The 21,963-nt window shown below is 39.5% G+C and overlaps 1 protein-coding gene across 1 annotated transcript in view; it reads left to right on the plus strand.

The window, feature by feature from the left end:
* pth1r (parathyroid hormone 1 receptor) overlaps positions 1-21,963 on the plus strand; it is a 105,234-nt gene that overhangs the window by 38,657 nt on the left and 44,614 nt on the right. Inside the window, exon 2 of the mRNA XM_073854806.1 lies at positions 13,549-13,651. Within this exon, the coding sequence (XP_073710907.1) occupies positions 13,549-13,651 (103 nt within the window). The remainder of the gene's footprint in view (positions 1-13,548; positions 13,652-21,963) is intronic.

A 21,963-nucleotide genomic window follows, 5' to 3' on the forward strand; every position in this document is an offset into this window, starting at 1 on the left:
TGATTTAAGCTATTTTGAGCGTGGCATGGTTGTTGGTGCCAGACGGGCCGGTGTGAGTATTTCACAATCTGCTCAGTTACTGGGATTTTCACACACAACCATTTCTAGGGTTTACAAAGAATGGTGTGAAAAGGAAAAAGCATCCAGTATGCGGCAGTCCTGTGGGCGAAAATGCCTTCTTGATGCTAGAGGTCAGAGAAGAATGAACCGACTGATTCAAGCTTTTAGAAGAGCAACTTTGACTGAAATAACCACTCGTTACAACCGAGGTATGCAGCAAAGCATTTGTGAAGCCACAACACGCACAACCTTGAGGCAGATGGGCTACAACCACCGAAGACCCCACCGGGTACCACTCATCTCCACTACAAATAAGAAAAAGAGGCTACAATTTGCTCGAGCTCACCAAAATTGGACAGTTGAAGACTGGAAAAATTTTGCCTGGTTTGATGGGTCTCAATTTCTGTTGAGACATTCAGATGGTAGAGTCAGAATTTGGCGTAAACAGAATGAGAACATGGATCCATCATGCCTTGTTACCACTGTGCAGGCTGTTGGTGGTGGTGTAATGGTGTGGGGGATGTTTTCTTGGCACATTTTAGGCCCCTTATTGCCAATTGGGCACTGTTTAAATGCCACGTCCTACCTGAGCATTGTTTCTGACCATGTCAATCCCTTTATGACCACCATGTACCCATCCTCTGATGGCTACTTCCAGCAGGATAATGCACCATGTCACAAAGCTTGAATCATTTCAAATTGGTCTCTTGAACATGACAATGAGTTCATTGTACTAAAATGGCCCCCACAGTCACCAGATCTCAACCCAATTGAGCTTCTTTGGGATGTGGTGGAATGGGAACTTCGTGCCCTGGATGTGCATCCCACAAATCTCCATCAACTGCAAGATGCTATCCTATCAATATGGGCAAAAATTTCTAAAGAATGCTTTCAGCACCTTGTTGAATCAATGCCACATAGAATTAAGACAGTTCTGAAGGCAAGAGTGGGTCAAACACAGTATTAGTAAGGTGTTCCTAATAATCCTTTAGGTGAGTGTATATTTAAGAAATATATACATTATTTATATATAATTTATATTCTATATAATTATTAATACTTAAAAATAAATATTTGTTTCTTAAAATTATACATATGTGTGTGTATTTATATATACATAATTATTATACACAGTACACACACATATATGATGTAAACAAAAACTTTTATTAGTCACGATTAATCGTTTTGCAGCCCTACAAACAAAACAGATAATAGTATTGGAGTAGTATTGGACGCAATTCCTTCTAAAATATCATAATTTTTTTGTCTGGCCACACTTTTTTCACTTCTAAGCATATTATTATTTTGGTTGAATGTGTTCATTGTGTCCTTTTTGTCACTGGCACAACCTCTTCATTACATGATGTCAACGCAGAGCAAATTTTTGTATTAAATCTTCCATCCTTACCTGTTTGGATTGGATTCTGGAATATTCTATATTGCCCATTCCAGAATAGCAAACAAGTTCTATCTATCCCATGTTTGCTTGTAGCAAAATGTTGTTCCATTTGTGGTTGTTTGCCATGCATAGCCATAAACGTCTTTCCTCTGTGCTCCCTTTCAGTGCCCAAAATATAACTTCCCTTAACCTTCATACTTGAGAGAAGAGAAAATGTTGATGGATAGAATATTACAGTTACACAGGCTGCCACTCAATGGGCTCAGATATTAGGGTGTCAATAATAAGCTCCAGAAATCCACAGCCTGAATGGGAGGCAGAGAAAGAGTAGAAAAAGGTGCTGTGAAAGAGCAGACAATTTTGGTTGACTTGTCTCGATTAAATGAGGATGATTCATAGGCATGTCTAGCCTGTTAGTTCTAGTGCAGCAGAGCGAAAGGTTGGTGGAAGTATGGAAAGGATTTTGTCAATGGTTTAAAAACTTGCTGGGATGCATTAATGTCTAATCTGTTTACATACAACTTGAGTTATACAGTATATGAATGTACAGACACATGCACTGTAGAAGAATAAATATAGCAACTTACTCCGTTCATGAATCCGCTTTTTCCAGCTGGATGACATGAATCCCCTTTATTTATCATTCTGTTGAATATCCTGCTTCACTTATGCGTTGTGTTGAGAGTGAAATGTGTGGTGGACATTGTTTCATGTTGACTTTAAAGGCTTCTCATCACACATAGAGAGAATTTTTGATAAACCTGTATTTTTCTGCCTTTTTTTTAAACTGGACTGTTTTCTGTTTTGATAGAGAATGGCAGCATTCCTAGTGTGCCATTTATTGTGTTCATATAAGTGTTTGGATTGGCCAGTCCCATTGTTTCTACAGCTCTGTTGCTGTTGTAACCAGATATCTAGACATTTTTAAAAATAATAGATATAATTTAATATAATCTTGAGATATCTAGTTCTATGGCCACAAATTGCAATATTTATACAAATTGTTCCCTTTTAATGACATTTCCCTTTTATCTCAAGCCAGATTTTTTTGAAAAGGTATCGTATTAATGTATTTAAGAGGATTCCAAACTTCTCCCTTTTCATCTAGGCAGGAATAGATTGCTGATCTTTATTACTTAAGTTCCTCTAATATGCCTTTATCACCTCAGAAATTTTCCACCTCTGTGCCATTCTGGAATTTTATGGAAAAAGAAACTGGCATTGAGATGTCTCATTATCATATCCAAACAGGGCATTGCACAGTCGAATTGAGAGCCACTCAACCTTTCAGTCTTGTGATAAAAACAGAGATTTAATTTCATTCATTTTGGCCAGGCAATTTAAAGAAATATTGCATTTTTAATTTAATGAAGGCCTGCTTGGCTTCTCGGCTGACACGAATATAGTCTGTTGGCTGATGTTGAAGATGAAAGCTAAATGATTTGAGACAAAAACATCTCTTGATTTAAAGGCTAAATTAGTGGCACTGCAATCCAAATCAAATCAGAAGATCTTTATATTTTCATGTTTATCCATGAGCTGTTTGTTTAAAGCTGCCGTAGAATGGAAAACTGTATTTATCTAGGCATAGATGAATAATAATAGTTCTTTACATGGTAATGATATATCGTGAGTCTCAAACACTATTGTTTCCTCCTTATTTAAACATTGTGCATAAAAAAGACCACTGAAAACAGACCCTCTGCTTTTAAACAAAACAAAAAAGTATCATCCTACCTTCATTAGTTCTCTTTTTATAGCCTCGCAAATATGGGTAGGTTTCTTGAAAAACACAATTTTGATAATTCCATTTTTGTGAAGGACTTATGATATAGATCAGATTCAGAGCGATTCTCAAAACATACACGGACATACAGCTGTTTGCCCTAGGGTGATACTTCCGGGTTTTATAAGTTGTGGAAGAGCGCCACCTGTTGGATAATAGTGATATTACGGATTGCCGGAAATACTCGTCATTGGCAGAGAAGTGTATTCTCTTAATTGACGAGTTAAAGCTATGGTCTACGATTTCAAAGATTGTTCATTAATAATAACCTCGTTTAGATGCTGGTTATGGTTCTACAGTAAAATCCTAACAATATGAAGAGAAAAAGAATTTAAAAAATCCATTCACTCTATTGGGTGTACAGCGGCAGAGAAGTTGACCAATGTAAGCTGTCTGGCCGGACAGCTTACATTGGTTGACTGCTCTCATCCAATCCCCGCTCCACTTGAAACTCCACCTTATTGTGCAATTAATGTGCGCTAGGTAGCACTTTTGACCAGGGGAAACGAGGCTCAGGAGGGGAAACGTATGCCAAACGTTGTTGTGAAAGTAAATAACGTCAATCAGTCATAATTGTAAGTGTTCATTCCTTCAAGGCTTTATGGGTTTACTGCTCGGCAAATCTCTGTTCCGATGTTTACTACTGGTGATCACAGCTTGACTGAGTGACGTTTTTCAGGTCGTTTCCCGGTGGGAGGGATCAGGTAGCACAGAGGGAAGGGATGAGTTTTTAAAACTTCCTAACCGTCTCAGGCTATCTCGACCGATTTTCAACATCGTAGACTACAGTTTTAACTTGTTAATGGGGGGTTAAGAGTTAATGTGTTTCTTCCTCTCATCCCGACACTTCGCTCGTTCTCTCTGTGATCCGCTTTAAATCGGAAGTATTTAAGTAGGCGAGTAATTCGACACTGCACATCTTTAAATGATTTTGTGGAATTTAATGACCCTGCATCTTGTTGCCTCTATGAAAAGTTTCTGACTGACAACCGGTCAAACGGTACCAGGTACCGATGACTTTTTTATTTTATAGTACCGGCTTGGTAAGACCCGGTACTTTTGACAACCCTAGAAACATCCATTAACAATCTCCAAACAATTGATTATTCCTCAAATTCTGTATCTTCGTCTGATACAGGCTCAAGCATGAGGTCTGTTTACACACACAGAGCTACTGAAAGGAGCTGCTATGTAAAAAAGCCAATCAGAGCAGAGCTAAACATTATGATAAACATTATGATAAACATTCATGATAAGGTAATAATAATGCATATAAAATAAGGTAATACTAGACCATTTCATTCTAAGGGCAAATTCTAGGGTTGTAAATGGACATGAAATACTGGATAATTTTTGCACTTAATAAAGCCACATACATTCTATGTAGATATCAGAGAACCATTTAACATATTATTTCAATGCATTCTTTGGCACCTTTAACTTTCTAAATCAGTGGTCTTTAACATGGTGCATAATAAAGTTGCATTCATTCCTATTAATAGCCTCAATTTTATTAATAATTTATGAAAAAATTATATTAGCTTGGCTTCTTTTATGTTAACATTTCAAACAATATAAACAAATAAATGACAACTTGTCATTTACTGAACCTCCTTAAAAATGTTTGCAAAAGAAATGTAATAACTAAAGTGATGATGTTAACTTTTTTAATCCTTTTAGTAATAAAAGCTAATTGTTTTTCATTAATGCATACCTGGCACAAATGCTATGGGTATAATGATAATAGCATAAAACTTTACTTTTTTCCAAAATGTGTCCAATAAGCAAAATGGAAGCGAAATGAAATTTGACGCCTTTAGCATAAATAATCAGAGGTGACCTTTCACTGTGAAGTGTTATTTGGCCTGTTTGTGGAGAGAGAAGGATCTCAAAACAAATTCTGACAAAAACTGAACAACAGTGCATGTTTTTCTAGATGAGCAGAATACTGTAGTGCTCTCCATTCATTAATAAATGTCTGTGTTAGTCTTGCAGTGTACAGTAAATGGCATGCGTGCTGTTTTCTGTTCATGACAAGTGTTGTTAATTTTCAAGAAATGTAGTTAAGGAGTTCAAAGTACGTAAACAGTTTGAGTTTACAAACACAATTAATCACAATTCAGTTTGCAAATATTACAATGACGGTATCATTGTTTACTTAAAGTGATTTCTGAACTTGAATTGCATTCTATTAAATTGGTGTAATTACAAAAACTCAAAACAAATAAGAAATATTCACATTTTTGAATAAAGTCTGTGCTTTGAGCTAAATTAGTTGCAGAAGTATTTTACGGCAATAGAAATTTAAAACAAATGAAAAATCAATAAAGTGTCGCTTCGGAAACCATGAAATGATAAAATGCACAGCTATACATCTTCAGGGTCTTTGTAAGTATAAATATAAGAAATGTCTTCCGACCATAAGTGGTCTTTCCAAGAAAGATTTGCAGGCAGATGTAGAAGAGCATACACTCACGTCTCCTGCAGTATCAATGGACTCTGCAGCCCATAACCAATTCAGTTCCAAGTGATTTGCAGGATTTGTAAACACTTGTGTACAGCCTACATAGAAGCATACAAAGAAACTCCATTTAGGTTTATCAAAATATAATAAAAATCCACATACAATACAATACAATACACACTAACAAATCAAATCAAATATATGCAAGATGAAATCTTTTAATATAGGTAAGAATTTAGTTTTATTGTTGAGAGCTGATAAGCAGGAAAACTGACAGAACCTTGAATAGCATGTAATGCACGTTTCATTATGTTTGATAATAATAATCTTAATTGATTTCTTTAACTATGTTTCATAAAGCCAGCTGTTAAACCTGTGGTTTGTCAGATAAGAGTATTGGAGTATTAACACAAGTATCTATTGGTGTGCCAGCCCTATAATCTCTGAGGGCCTGATGTGATGTTTTAACATTTAAATAACATGCATTCTTTTATAAAAAGATAGATAACGTCTTTCTATGAAAGAATGCATGTCATTTAAATGTCAGTGATAAAATCCTGACTAGCAGTTTACCTACTTGACCTTAAAGCGGTTCCTGGATTTCGAAAGGAAAGCACTGCTTGGAAACAATTCTTCACCTTTTTGTCCTCAAGAAAATTTAAATTATAAATATGACTTTGTTTAGTCGTTCATGCACCTTGATATTAAAATACCTACAACTCTGTTGCTGCGGCAGTGGGGACAGCACATGTTGTGATCTAAAGAAATTAAAATATGATGCGAACCAGATTTAGCTTTGATCAGGGGCGGAGTGGGACCAAAAAATCTAACGGGAAATTTCGTATACCACCGGCCCTCCATGGTAAAAAAAATGTCTCGTAGCCTATTTGTAGTAAAATTAGGGTAATACAAATCATAATCAATTTGCCCAACAAAAAAAACATTTTCATAATATTAATAAAATCATTAAATCATGGCTAATTTTCCTAAATGAGTAACTATACAAAATTATACCTGTTTGAAAGACGGAGTTGCGCACCTGTCAATCAGCTATTACATAACAGAGCGAGACCAGAGAAGAATGTGCTCATAAACGGGAGTAATATGGAATAATTTGTGCATCTTTGAATAACGGTAAGAATATTTCCTTTAAATATAATTTTTGTCATATAAAGTTTTGAGACACAATAATGTTTTTTCCACTGTTATTGCTTATTTATTTGAACGTGTTTGGCGCATTACCTCAGAGATTATTTTAGTAATATTGCTTTTTTTCCCGCTAATAATAATACAATTTACATGCCAATCCTGCTTTCTTGTCTTTTTATTAATTTCATTATCCTGTAATGTTAATTTATATGTGGATATTTAATGGCATATGAGACGTTCATTGCCATTATATTATCTCGTCTAATATTCAAATCATATCCGGAATAATGTGTGCATCTAGAATACAGATCCATTTGAAAATAATTTTTGTCAAAGTTTTGAGAAATAATAATGTTTTGAGGATATTTATATATTTCAGTTGAATACTCTCGTCTAGTAATATGGAAATCTAATAGAAATCTAATAGTAGGAAATATAAAATGTGATACTGCAAAGTTACCTTTCTAGATTTTATTTATGATATATAGCCATATGGAGATAAACCTTTGCAAATGTGCTGATTTTATCCATTCAAGTAATGACCACCAGGCTAGAGATTTTAAACATCCTTAATCCACACTTTCTATCAAATAGTCTCCGCTTGATGGATCAATCCAACCGCGTATGTCCTGAAATAAACAGGCATTCGGCGACGCGGCTTTTCACATCAAAGGCCGACAGGCTATGCAATTTGGAGAGGGGCCGTTCAATAATCCCCCTATATTTAAAAAAATCCTAAACATGGTTAGACCTGCCGAACAGGTTGAGCGCTTTTATATAGCCTACTGTGTTGAGCAAAGAGGCTGCACAGTTTGACCAGAGGAAAGCGGCCGCACATCAGGCCGCCAGATGGGGTTGCTATATAACTTGCAATGTATCAGACCGGCCCTCGCAGCCTCAAAACACTACCGGCCCACCGGGAAATGTCCCGACTTTCCTGATGGCCACTCCGCTACTGGCTTTGATCCACCCTTGCATGTGTACTTTTGCTTGGTCACATCCTCAGCATTGTAATAAGTCTTATCAAGCTCCGCATTTACTCAACAAAATAATCTGTATTGATTGATTCCCAAGGAGTTTTTGTTTTAGATTCTTGTGGCGTAGGACGAAGCGCTCTGATTGTAGAAATGGTTCAATCAGCAGATTGAGTTTATATTGTTTTTGGTTTCTAAACAATGCGTTAGTTTGATGCATAAATATTCCATTATTTTTGGACCATTGTAGATGTGTGTATTGTCTATTTTACAGTCAGCTTTGTGGCTTGAAATGTGGCTCATGCCAATTGAGATTAATATTCGTTTACATCTTATTTCATTTGTTATATAATGTGAAACAGCTGTTCATGCGTTGATGCCAGACGTCATTTGGTATGAACTATTTTTTTGTGTCCGGTTCAAACTAATAAAATGAGCTGAAGTACCTCATTTTAATAACTCACTGGATTATTAAAATAAGTAATATTCTTATGATAAGAATATTACTAGCAAAAATAACTAAATTACAATGCATACTTTTACCAGGAAATTTAAATACTGATAGTTGGATGTACAGTGATGTACAGAGAAGGTACGTTCAGTTACCTAAAATCCTATTGAGAATAAAATAACTCTGGAATGTGATTGTGATCTATTGCATTGTTCTTTTTGTCTACTATGCAAAATCTTTTGTTAAAGTGAAACATGCGCTTATGTTGAAAAAGATAAAAATAACTAGGCGTTTTCAAAGACTCTTGAGTTGGTTTTTACAAGAGTCTGTCTCATAAATGAGAATACTTTGGGGTCTATTCATCACCAGTGGAACAAAGTACAGTATATGCTTTTTTCATCACTCATATGATGAACACAATTTAAATAAATATTTATACGGTGAACTTGTGCTGCATTGATTTTGCTTTATAATTCTCATATTTGTGCCTGCTTGTTATTTGGTTTTGAAATTATAATTTGGTATATCAGTATGTCGACACACTCACCACGTCTCATGCTTCAATGAATATCCTGTGTCACTTCACAAAGCCGTGCATATCTACAACACAATACAGAATCTTTTCATGTGGTTCTATTATTAAATGTTATTGTAGAGCTAGATATAAGGGAAATTGGGCAGCCCAGGAAAGAAATTACTTATTTTGCAAAGTGCCTTTTTGCATGATGTGATTTATGTATGTACTCTCTTCACTTTACATTTTCAATTCAATTTTATTTGTATAGCGCTTTTACAATTGTTTAATTGTTTTAAACATAGACTGTAAAAAAAGATAGACAACGCCCGTTTGCTCTCTTCCATTGGTGAAAAGTGAAGCCGTCAGTGTCCCGATACGGCGTGACATCTTGGGTCTTGAGTCTGCGCAGTAGCGGTTTCGGGACCAGTCCTGCGCAGTAGTGAGCAGGAAGTGAAGCCTCGAAAGCAAGGCCCCGCTTTTGCAGAATGCGCATATCACAGCTGTCAATCATGACGTGACACCACCGTTTTTATAGCATTAAATAACTAACTTAACACAAACTTATTTTAAAAACAAACACTTGAATTTACATCAGCGTGATAATAACTACAGTAAATGACAGAAACCAGCTTTGGAAAAAAGATAATTGAAGTGTATTTAAATTGTTTAGTTGGTCTTAAGTCCCATTGATAACATGGGGAGGCGGGGTTTATGAACTATACTGGGACCAGTCATTAGGGGGCTATAGAGGCGTGTTTGGGTTAATTTTAAGGGCGTGTGGGGGGCGCGTGGTTTCAAAGCAGCTTTACATTAAATAAGCAGGAGAAAACACAGAAAAATTGGTGGACAACATAAGAAGCAAAGTATAGCGGCTAAGATTAAACGGTAATAATAATGTAACATATAAAAGAGAGTTCTAAGTTAAGCCAATTTCAGGTTAAAAAAACCTTATAGGAGAAAAACCCTGTGTGAAAAAGTCCTAGGTAGAAAATAAACCTTGAGAGAGAGCCAAACATAGCTGATTTTATAGAGGATATACTATATATTAGATACTATATTATACAATTTTATGGTAATTAAAACATTTAAAAAATATATATAAATATTCAGTAGATTAAATGGGAAGCGGTGGGTAGTCGCTGAGGCAGACATCAGCTGGGCATCAGGTTGAAGGAAGGACAGTAGATCAGTGGTGTGATGAGCTTCACGGCAGCAGGGACTGGGTCTGTTAGTCTCAGTGTTATCAGGTTCGAGGACGAGACGGGAAAGAGAAACAAACGTCTCCTATTAGCGTTGTGGACGTTTGCATGTAATGCAAGTGTCATACAGTATTGTCGTTTAAAGCAACACCAAAGAGTTTTTTTACCTTAAAATAACGTTTCCAAAAAAGTTTCAGTCGTTCATCCACTCGAAACAGGGTGAACGGCACTTTCACATTCGCTTTGCAGCCCTCTATCGGCCAAAACCGCACTAAAGAAGTTTCCAACCGTCGGGTCGCGGTCCTGTAGTTCGAGTGAAAACTACAAAAAACTTGCTTTACGGCAGACCTACAATCCAATCAGAGCCAGCTATGCTGCAGTAGGCTAAATTATTTACGACAGTGGTAATGGACAATTCCGCTTCTAACCTGTAGGGGGAGCAAAGAGCAAAAACTCTTTAGTGTTGCTTTAATATCTGCTTTGTTCCTGACAAGCTAACTATTGCGGCATATGTATGTTTACCAGATGTATTATTTGAATGTTTTTTTCCGGACACGCTATTGCAGCATAAGTATATTTACTAGACAAATTATGCGAATGCTTTGTTAAAGAGATATGTCTTTAGTTTGGACTTAAATTGATTGTCTGTGCCTGATTCTTAAACATTGTCGGGTAAATCATTCCAGAGCTTAGGGGCTAAGTTTTTTTTATATACAGGGTTTCCATGGGTCCTTAAAACCCTTGAAAGTTTGTGAATCTGGGGGAAAAATTCAAGGTCCTGGAAAGTTTTTGAAAATATACATACATAGATACAGGTCATTAAAAGAGCTTGAATCTATTTTATGCAAGAAATTTTCTGACAAAAAATCCTTATTATTCCCTGTGTAGTGTAGGATAATATCATAAAAATTCTAGACTTTTTAAGCACAAGCTGTTTGCTTTAAATGCTTATATCTTCTCTATGCGAATGTTGATTCATACCAAAATGCTTTTTTGCATAGTTGTGTTTGACACATGAAAACGTCTCAGGTTATGTATGTAACTGTTGTTCCCTGAGAAAGGAACGAGACGCTGCGTCTCCCTTGCCATACTTCCTGCGTCCCTGTAACTCCGTCTTTGGCAATATTTCAGATAGCGATATACTTCCTGGCTCGCGCATCAACCTGTTTTTTTTTTGTTAAGCATCACCATTGGTTGAATTTGATATACACATTCAGACGCACTTACCACTGGAGGCGTCCCCAAAGTGTCACCGCAGTGACGCAGAGCAAGTTCTGTCGAAAGGGAACTGTAACTTAAATGTATCTTAAAGGTAACACTATGTAACCTTGCTCTCACTTGAAATGTGTCCCCACAATTAGTCTTTGAATTTGAGGGTATTGGACCTGGAAAGTCCTTGAAGGTCATTGAATTTAAAGGAACAGTATGTAGGATTGTGGCCAAAACTGGTATTGCAATCACAAAACTTGTGGCTAAAACTGGTACTGCAATCACACAACTGGTGGTCAATACACAAAATGACAACATTAACATCAGTTGAGGGCTGCAACTCCACTTTTTAAATGACAATATCCTGGCCAGACCACTGTTGTCAGTGATATAAGTATTTGAAATGAAAATGATTTCTTAAAGAGCCACACAGATCCAAAATCGAAACTAACCTTTATTGCAGTGTGTCGTGTAGCTGTCCATCAATGTAAACAACGTGTAAAGTAGTTGAACCAAAAAGTGCACGATTAATAAAGTTATTGGCTTCTAAAGCAGGGAGTCGACTCTGAATCGCTGAAACGAGTCGTTATAGGGAGTGAGTCTTCTTCCTGATATTATCCACGTCACACGAACTTATCCACGTCACATGAGATACTAATCTCCGCCTACAGCCTTGTCTGCGGGAGAAACGAAAACTATGACCCGCCCACAGCTAGCTAATGTGTGTGAGTGTAAACATCAGCTCACACTGTTTTCAGCTTTTGTTGTTTTCACTACCAAAGGAGACTTTTTCAAGGAGGGATATTCTAAACGTGTCTGGCTGTGAAGAATCAGTGGTTAAAATTATTTTTTAACGGAGGGATTTAGACGTTTGGCAATGCAAGATGGTTCAGTACCCACTTTATTTGGAACAACATGTGTCTCCTAACCACAACCTGTAAGTATGATTATAGCTACATACTTGCTTAAATGAGTGTAAAATGTCTATAGTCGTTTTATTGCTTGGATTAATGATGAATGATATCGTTGTTTAAACTCTAACTTATATACTGTCAGAGCCACGATAGCAAGCAGTTTTGCTATGACCCAGTTAGCTTAGATAAATGCTTAAATGAGTGTAAAATTGTTAGTTTCAATCGTCGTTTGTATTGTTTGGGTTAATGATGAATGATGTTGTGTGTTTAATCTGTTCATTTGCTGTCAGAGAGTCACGTTAGCAAACGGCTAACGCATGCTTATTTACGGTTTTGCTATGACCCGGTTAGATAAATGCTTAAATGAGTGTAAAATTGTTAGTTTCAATCGTCGTTTGTATTGTTTGGATTAATGATGAATGATGTTGTGTGTTTAAACTGTTAATTTACTGTCAGAGAGTCACGTTAGCAAACGGCTAATGCATGCTTATTTACGGTTTTGCTATGACCCGGTTAGTTTAGATAAATGCTTAAATGAGTGTAAAATGTTAGTTTCAATCGTCGTGTTTATTGCTTGGATTAATGATGAATGATGTGTATTGATGTTGACAATGTCTTCTCAGTAAATCATGTTAGCACGAGGTCAATACATGTTGCACTGTTGATGGTCTGTGCCACCGATCTGTGGTCTGTGAGACTGATCTGTGATCTGTGCATTGTGTGCAAAGATACTTTGTCAGTTGACCAATCAGAGCAGAGTAGGCTACTAAAAGGTGGGGTTTAGGCAGGCTGAGTCGTTGAATGGCTTCACACGAATCGTTTGGGGATCTCTGAGAAATGGGGTAATTTTAAATTTATATTTTGAGAAAATTACAGTGTTTTTTGACCTTGCATGCATTTAAACCTGTTGTCCAGGACTTCTAAATAGTGATAGGATGCTTAAAATTGTCATCTTACTGGCTCTTTAATGTCTAGTGACATATCAGGGCCATTTTATGATTAATTGATATAAATTTCTTACATACTGTTCCTTTAAAAGTTAACTAAGATGTGGGAACCCTGTATATAGTTTGAAACATTATGTTTGAGATCACCAATAGTTAATCACTTATAACAACTGGTGTCTATAGTGACAAAATATTTAAGTAAATAAAATCATAGTGACCTTTATGTGCAAAAGAAAACAAATCAAATTTCTATTCACACTCCACAGTAAATGCCCAGGGGTGACACTGTACATAGCAGATACCTGATAATTGATTTTAAAACTGTGAAATATGACTGATAATCCGCCATGTCATGTGTCATTTCTACTGTATATCACGTTTGAGGTAAAACATTTCTGGAAAAAAATCCAGGTGGCAAATTTTGGGAATCCAGGGAAAATTTAATATTTAATAATATTAATATTTTGTCTTCACAGGTTGATGCTGATGATGTCCTCACAAAAGAGGAGCAAATATATCTTCTCTTCAATGCTAAGCGAAAATGTGAGCGAACAATCAAGTCTAAACATAAAATTGCAGGTGAGTTACAGTCAAGGTTCTGTTTTTCAAGAATCTGAAGAATCACCATGACAGCACATGACGTGCAATTATTTTCTCCCTCATTTCATGTGAAATTATGTTTTTGATTGGGAAGAAGTTGTCAATATGCATGTCTCCATAGGAGCTTGACATGAGGGGTTGACTGCAATGCTGCGCTCAGCCATATCCAATCAGAGTAAGATGAACTTGCATTGATTAAGTTTTCAACAACACTCCATCAGTCAAAGCCAAAGTATTGGTGTCATTAGATTCTTTAAAGCTGCCCTGATACGCCACATTTATCAAAAATAGAAAGGGCAACTGTCTGTCAGCATTGTGGTTTTGGATAACACAAGAAAAAATAATCAGGCATGTCTGTGACTGTCACTTAGTGTTGTTTGGTTTTTGTTAGAGGCTTAGGTTTTTGTTGTTTGGTGTGCTTTCAAGATACTTTGATTGGGTGTTTTGAGCAATTGCATGTTTTTTTTCTTCTATAAAGCCTTTGTAAGCACCAGTAAAGCAAAATGAAAAGCAGAGAATGCACTTTTGCTGGGTAATTTATGTTTTAACTTTATTTTTTTTTCTAATGCAGCCACAGAAAATGACAAACAAAGACGTTTTCTGCCTGTTGCCTTAAAACACATCTAAATGAGTCCAGTTTCTGGCAAGCATCACAATAAACAGTTAAAACAATCCATACCAACTAAACCACACAGCCAATATTCTGAAATGAAACTAATACCATATTGTTTTGGCCATGAATGTGACACACCCTTGATCTGAGTTTCCCACTGGTAATAATGACATTGTGGTGTTCATGCACACTCATCTCATAACTACAATCATTGAAATAAGAAATAGCTGCCAGTTTTTTACAGAAATCCCGTGTTTTATCCGTACCACGTAACCCCATGAATTGTCATAATGATTGGCATTGTGGCATCAGAAAAGAGTTTTATACCGGATCAAAAAATAGCTACTAAAAGTGTCCAAAAGTTTCTCTGGAAAATAGCATTGCACAGTTCTGTGTAATCCCCTTTGGATCATTTGCCACTTTAAATAGAGATCTGGGAGTAAAAGAGTGTGTGAAACGGTTCGATTCTTTTTTTACGGTAACCTCAGTTTCCTTTCAATGTGGTAGTTTTTTCCCTGGTGGATTGACTCAAAAGCGGTTTTAATAACCGTTTTTGGCGGCCTATTGTTATAGCCAGACTGCCATATTATTTTCTTCTCATCATATGCTTTTTTTACTTTTGTTAAATCACTGTCTCACAGCATAAAAAGGGTTTATGTGCGAACTGTAGCAAACATTTAAAAATCTTATAGCCCAGTACCTTGTTCTCATACTTGGAATAAAAATGGATGAAGCATAGCATTAGTCACAAAGAAAGGACGCTGAAAACCAGTTGCAAACCATGTGGGAGTCTCAGTGCAATGAATGCATTAATTCACCGAAGTAAAAACGGATCCGTCAATATTTTTCATAAATATTTGACAGATTATTTTCGTCTCTGACAGCGGTGACCCATATTTAGTGATGGGTAGAAAAAAACAAACACTTTCTAAAAAATGGTTGAAGCAGTAGATTGAAATAAATGTATGCTACATATACCGATTCAATTGCTTGATATATAAAAATGTGTTTATTTTGTTTCGACTCAGTACTCAAGAAACGGTGCATTGTTTTATTTACAGCTTAACGTTAACTTCATCAAACAGGATGTGGTGAGCATCGGGCCACGACTCTGTTTATGTAGCAGAACTTGAGGATGTTCTGAAATAAGCCTTCAGTTAATCCGGCAGCACCGTGAATGTGGGGTGTTGTGATGATGGGGGCTTTAGGTGTTCCTGTCTCTCATCACAGCCAGCTGATCCCAATGCATCTGGACGCTGATGCTGAGCAGAAGCCTGGCATCTCATTCAGATGGAGTTAATGTTACCTTGTCTGAGCTCTGTCACACCTAATGCCTCCAGACATCTCTTTAGTGTCACTGCCAAGATGGACAACTGTACTTACAGTAGTCATTTCAAGTCTCTCTTCCACTGTGGATTGAGGATTTTTATTTAGAAATGACTGGTGTGAGAAGAAACAGACAGGGATTATTCACAGTGGGTTCCAAAGATTTTAGACCACTAGTAAGGAATGCTATTGGATGCATTTGTTTCATTATTGCACTATAAACGTAATATTTGAGTAAAAATAAATTTCACAATATTCCAGTATTTGCAACACATACAGTATTGAAAAATTTAAAAATGTTTTTTCTTCCCCGGTTTGTTTTAATGAAAGCTTAAAGGGCCCATGTCACACGACTTTTTTTAGATGTCAAATAAATCTTTGGTGTCCCCAGAGCACATATGTGAAGTTTTAGCTCAAAATAGCAGATAAATAATTTATTATAGCATGTTAAAATTGCCACTTTGTAGGCGTGTGCAAAAATTTGCCGTTTTGGGTGATCCTAATGATGGTGGTTTGTTGAAATTGAAACTCAATTGTTCTGTGAATTATTTTCTCTCTGCACTAAATGGCAGTGCCGTGGTTGGATTAAGGGGTTGTATTATTATAATAAGAGCTCCTTATGACATCATAAGGAGAGCCAAATTTCAACGACCTATTTTTTAATGTGCTTGTAGAGAATGGTTTACCAAAACTAAGTTACTGTGTTGATCTTTTTCAAATTTTCTAGGTTGATAGCAGCGCTAGGGACCCAATCAAAGCACTTAAACACGGAAAAAGTCAGATTTTCATGCCATGGCCCCTTTAAGATTGCATTGATTTTTCAATAAACCCGAAGATCCGTGTTGTTTCTATGTAATAATGAAAAGGAATCATTTGCTTTTCAGCAAGAGAGCCTTTATAAGGGAGGTTTAATAAGCCGCAAGTGTTGCTGGGATCCTTCTTCATTATTTCCTAGCTGATTGGTTCTGGGCACCTTGTGAGTGGGTCATTTACTTTCCCTGATTCCTATTATTCCTGCATAATTTGAGAATGTACCAGTGTGCATGTGCTTCAGTTCGATTTCAATGGGTTCCTCATCTTTTATACAGATGCGTTATATTCAAATCACCTTCCTAAAGAAAGCATTATTCAAAATTATACAAACTGTTCAAGGTATTCATAAATTGCAGCGTTTAAATAAATTAGATCCAAATCTCCAAAACGCATCATGCAATCAAGTAAAAGCATAGCTAAAGTGCAGTTTTAAAGCATGAATAAAATTCATACTATATTAAATCTATTCATACTGTAGCATCTGTTGTGATGTTTTTGCGCAGAACTTTGGGTGTGATTTCCTGCAATTAGGTTTTTGCCTTGGGCGCTTGTCTTGTGGGGCCATTGAGTCAGATGTGACCAGTATACCTGCAGATGCTGCACTGTTTCTCATGGCTGTTTTCTGACCCCTTTTGGAAGGGTGCACACGTCTTTCTAATCATAAAATAGCAGAAGAAATTAGGGATGAAATGCAGAGAGAATTCAGCGTGTCTTTTTGCTGTTTGTTTTTAGGTGCAAAGACCAAATGTTGACAGTTAGTTCGTAGTGGTTGCAATGCATGTGTTTGGTTCAATGATGTGATAAATTATATTCATTTTATACATAAATACACCACTTTTGGAAAAACAAGCTTTACGTTTATGTATTTGTGGGGCTTTTGTGTAACTACTGAAACTGGAGTACTGTTCTAAGATTAGTTATTTAAAAATAAATGTAATTTATTAAATAAAAAAATATTTTATATACAGTATAGATACTGTCACGGTAGGAAAATCCATTGTTTTCCTCCGTGTCATGTTTGTATGTGTGTGTTGTTCACTTACCCTGCCATGTGCTCGTTAGAGCGATCCCTTTCACCTGTGTGTTGATTGTCTCGCTCCAGCTGTTCATCATTACATCATCTCCATAAGAACTCACCTGACTTTCTGTTCCCTGCCAGATTCTATTGTTTGCTCAGTCTCCGTGTTGCTTGGTTGGTCACTGTGCATAGGATTACGTGTTTCAGTTGGATGTGTCTAGTCGTCGTCGTCGTCGTGTGGATGTACCGTCTCAGCCTGGATTTCACCACTGTTCACCACTCCACCAACGTCGCACTCAAAACACCAACTACCACCGTAGTCATCGGCACCATTGCCAACCACAACACCGGACTGGATTACTTCCGCATTTGACTTTGAATACTCTCTCTTTGTTTATATTTAATAAACATTGTTTCATTTTTACACCTGCGTTTGCTTCCGTCTTTACAAGTCATTACAGAAGAATCTGGCCAACATGGAAGCAGCAGGTGGCCAGCCGATCTCCGGGTTGGAAGAGTTTCTCCAGCGATCTCTGGTTCGTATGGATCATCAGGATCAAACCATCGAGGACATGCGGAAGGCCGTCCAGGCAATGGTGGCGAAGGTTTCCGAGCTCTCTCAGCGATCTCCGAACATCACGCCTCCCACTGCGCCACCCATGCCGCCCGCACCATCTTCACCTCCAGGGGGTAGTTTCATCCAGGAACCGAGACTGCCGATCCCGGAGAAATATGCCGGTGAGCCCAACTACTGTCGTACTTTTCTCTCTCATTGTTCTCTACATTTCGCCCAACAGCCCCGGACATTCTCGCTCGAGGAGACCAAAGTGGCGTTCACGCTCTCACTGCTCTCGGGCAAGGCTGCCCTCTGGGGGACGGCGGTATGGGAAAACCACGACAGCTGTTGTTCCTCGTTCGCCTCGCTTTCCGAAGAAATGAAGAGGGTTTTCGATCGCTCCGTCGCCGGGAGGGAGGCCGCCCGGCTCCTCACGGATCTCCAGCAGGGGGAGCGGTCGGTCTCGGACTATGCCATCGAGTTCCGTACCCTGGCGGCGGAGTGCAGGTGGAACGAGGAAGCGCAGTGGGACCATTTCCTGCATGGGTTGGCGGATCGGATCCATCGAGAGATCATCACGGCGGAATTACCGAAGTCGCTCAACGGTCTGGTGGACTTGGCGATCCGGGTTGACGCACGCCTGTCTACCGTTGCCAGAAGGAAGACTCAAGTTCTGTCCCCACGTCAAGCGGAGTCCACGGATCCTCCCATCGAAGTTTCCGCCGGTGGTCTCTCAGATCCGGAACCCATGCAGGTGGGTCGAGCTCGGTTACCCTGGAAGGAGAGGAATCGGCGGAGATCCTTGGGTCTTTGCCTATACTGTGGTGAGTCGGGTCACCAATGTCAGAGGTGCCCGGTAAAAGACCAAGCCCGATAGTAAAACAGAGGCTACTATCGGGCAGGATCTCCGCACAGAAGACCTCAACTACATCCACTCTCCTTCCGGTGAGACTACGGTGGTCCACTATGTCACACTCGGGGCACGCACTTCTGGATTCGGGGGCGGAGGGCAACTTCATCGACAGCTCACTAGCACGTAAGCTCAAGTTACCTTTCACTGCACTCACCCACCAGATTGCGCCCTTCGCCCTCAACGGACATCAGTTACCCACTATCAAGTACACCACAGCACCTATCACACTCATCACTTCCGGAAACCACACAGAGACTATTTCATTTTTTATTACTGACACTGCTCTCTCTCCCATAGTTCTTGGTCATCCGTGGCTTCATTCCCATAACCCAAGAATTGACTGGAAACTGGGTTCTGTTACCAGCTGGAGCGAAGAGTGTCATAAGTCCTGTCTTGTCTCTGCTTGTGTTTCTGTGTCTGAGTCTGTGTTTCAGGGGAAAGCAGTGGATTTGTCTACCGTGCCCGCGGAGTACCACGACCTGAAGGAGGTGTTCAGTAAGTCGCGGGCTGATTCTCTTCCTCCTCATCGTCCCTATGACTGTGCGATAGACTTATTGCCAGGTACGTTTCCGCCTAAGGGCAAGTTATACTCTCTGTCTGTTCCGGAGATGGAGGCCATGGAGAAATATATTTCTGATTCTCTGGCAACGGGGTTCATTCGCCCTTCCTCATCTCCAGCGGGGGCGGGGTTCTTTTTTGTGGGGAAGAAGGACGGATCCTTGCGACCTTGTATTGACTACCGAGGGTTGAACAACATCACGGTAAAGAATACTTATCCTTTGCCGTTGATGTCTTCAGCTTTCGAGAGGTTGCAGGGAGCGTCCGTTTTCACTAAATTGGACTTACGTAATGCATATCATTTGGTTCGCATCAGGAAGGGGGATGAATGGAAGACTGCGTTTAACACCCCTCGTGGCCATTTTGAGTACTGCGTGATGCCTTTCGGTCTCACGAACTCGCCGGCAGTCTTCCAAGCACTCGTTAATGACGTGTTGCGAGACATGGTAGATCAGTTCATATATGTTTACCTGGATGACATATTGATTTTTTCTTCGTCTCTCCAGGAACATTTGCAACACGTACGACGAGTGCTTCTGCGGTTGTTAGAGAATGGGCTTTTTGTCAAGGCGGAGAAATGCGTTTTTCACGCACAGTCTGTTTCTTTTTTAGGACACATCATTTCGACTGAGGGTGTTCGCATGGATCCTGAGAAAGTTAAGGCTGTGGTAGATTGGCCATCCCCAGAGTCTCGCAAGGCCCTGCAGAGATTTCTGGGGTTCGCCAATTTTTACCGGCGTTTCATTCGCAATTTCAGCCAACTAGCCGCACCTCTGACCGCTTTGACTTCCCCTGGTTTGACGTTCAGGTGGTCAGACGCAGCTGAGGCTGCGTTTGCCAAACTGAAAAGCTGCTTTGTTTCAGCTCCCATTCTTGTAACCCCTGATCGTTCACGTCAATTCATAGTGGAGGTCGACGCGTCAGAGGTGGGGGTAGGAGCAGTGTTGTCCCAGCGCGCATCCTCAGACGGAAAGGTTCATCCTTGCGCGTATTTTTCCCATCGTTTATCTCCTGCGGAAGTTAATTATGACATTGGCAATCGAGAGTTGTTGGCGGTCAAGCTAGCACTGGAAGAATGGCGTCACTGGCTTGAGGGGTCGGGTGTACCTTTCATTGTATGGACGGACCATAAGAATCTCGAATACATTAGAACTGCCAAAAGACTTAACTCCAGGCAGGCTCGGTGGGCATTGTTTTTCGGACGTTTCGATTTTACTCTTTCTTACCGGCCGGGTTCCAAAAACATCAAACCCGATGCTTTATCCCGTCTTTTTGAGCGTTCCGATCGTACTGCTACTCCCGAGCCTATTTTACCAGAGAAAATCATTATCTCTGCGCTCAGATGGGAGGTCGAATCGAAGGTTTTGACAGCCTTAGAAGGGGTAACGCCCCCGGCTCGCTGCCCACCGAACCGTTTATTTGTGCCGGAAGGGTTACGGTCAGACGTTCTCCAGTGGGGTCATAGTTCCAGTGTTGCTTGTCACCCAGGGGTTAGTAGAACTAGGTTTCTAGTCAAGCAACGATTTTGGTGGCCTGGTATGGCTCGTGACGTCCACGACTTCGTCTTGGCTTGTTCGGTTTGTGCCGTTGGTAAGACTTCCAATCGTCCTCCAGATGGGTTACTTTTACCGCTGTCTGTCCCTTCGAGACCCTGGTCCCACATTTCGCTAGATTTTATTACCGCCCTCCCACCCTCTAAGGGTAATACGGTGATTTTGACCGTAGTGGACCGGTTCTCGAAGGCGACCCATTTCATTCCCTTGCCCAAATTACCATCAGCCAAGGAAACAGCGGTAGCTGTCATTGACCACGTCTTCCGAATACATGGCCTCCCGACAGACGTGGTCTCTGACAGGGGTCCCCAGTTTGTGTCCAAATTTTGGCGAGAGTTCTGCAAATTGCTAGGGGCGACTGTTAGTCTTTCATCCGGGTTTCATCCCCAGAGCAACGGTCAAACCGAGCGAGCCAATCAGGACGTCGAAAGGGTGTTGCGATGTCTGGTTTCCAAGAATCCTTCGTCCTGGTGTCAGCAACTCTCAATTGTGGAGTACGCACACAATTCTCTGCCGGTGTCATCTACGGGCATGTCTCCATTTAAGTGTAGTTTAGGGTACCAACCACCTAATTTTGTCAGTACTGAATCCGAGGTGTCGGTTCCCTCCGCAAACGCACTAGTCCAGAGGTGCCACCGCACCTGGATCAGAGCTCGCAGAGCTCTGCTCCAGGCAAGGTCACGCACCAAGGCCAAGGCCGATCGCCACCGGTCGAAGCCTCCCCGATACGTCGTCGGTCAAAGAGTGTGGCTTTCTACCCAGAATATTCCGATGCGTTCCGTCTCGAATAAACTTGCTCCCAAATTTATTGGCCCGTTTTCTGTTACCAAAATCATTAATCCGGTAACAGTGCGTCTTAGCCTTCCTCCTGCGTACAGGAGGGTTCACCCCGTCTTTCATGTCTCCAAAATTAAACCGGTGATTTCTTCCCGTCTTAATCC

Source organism: Misgurnus anguillicaudatus, chromosome 2 (genome assembly GCF_027580225.2).
Source record: "Misgurnus anguillicaudatus chromosome 2, ASM2758022v2, whole genome shotgun sequence".
In the NCBI taxonomy this organism is placed as follows: domain Eukaryota; kingdom Metazoa; phylum Chordata; class Actinopteri; order Cypriniformes; family Cobitidae; genus Misgurnus; species Misgurnus anguillicaudatus.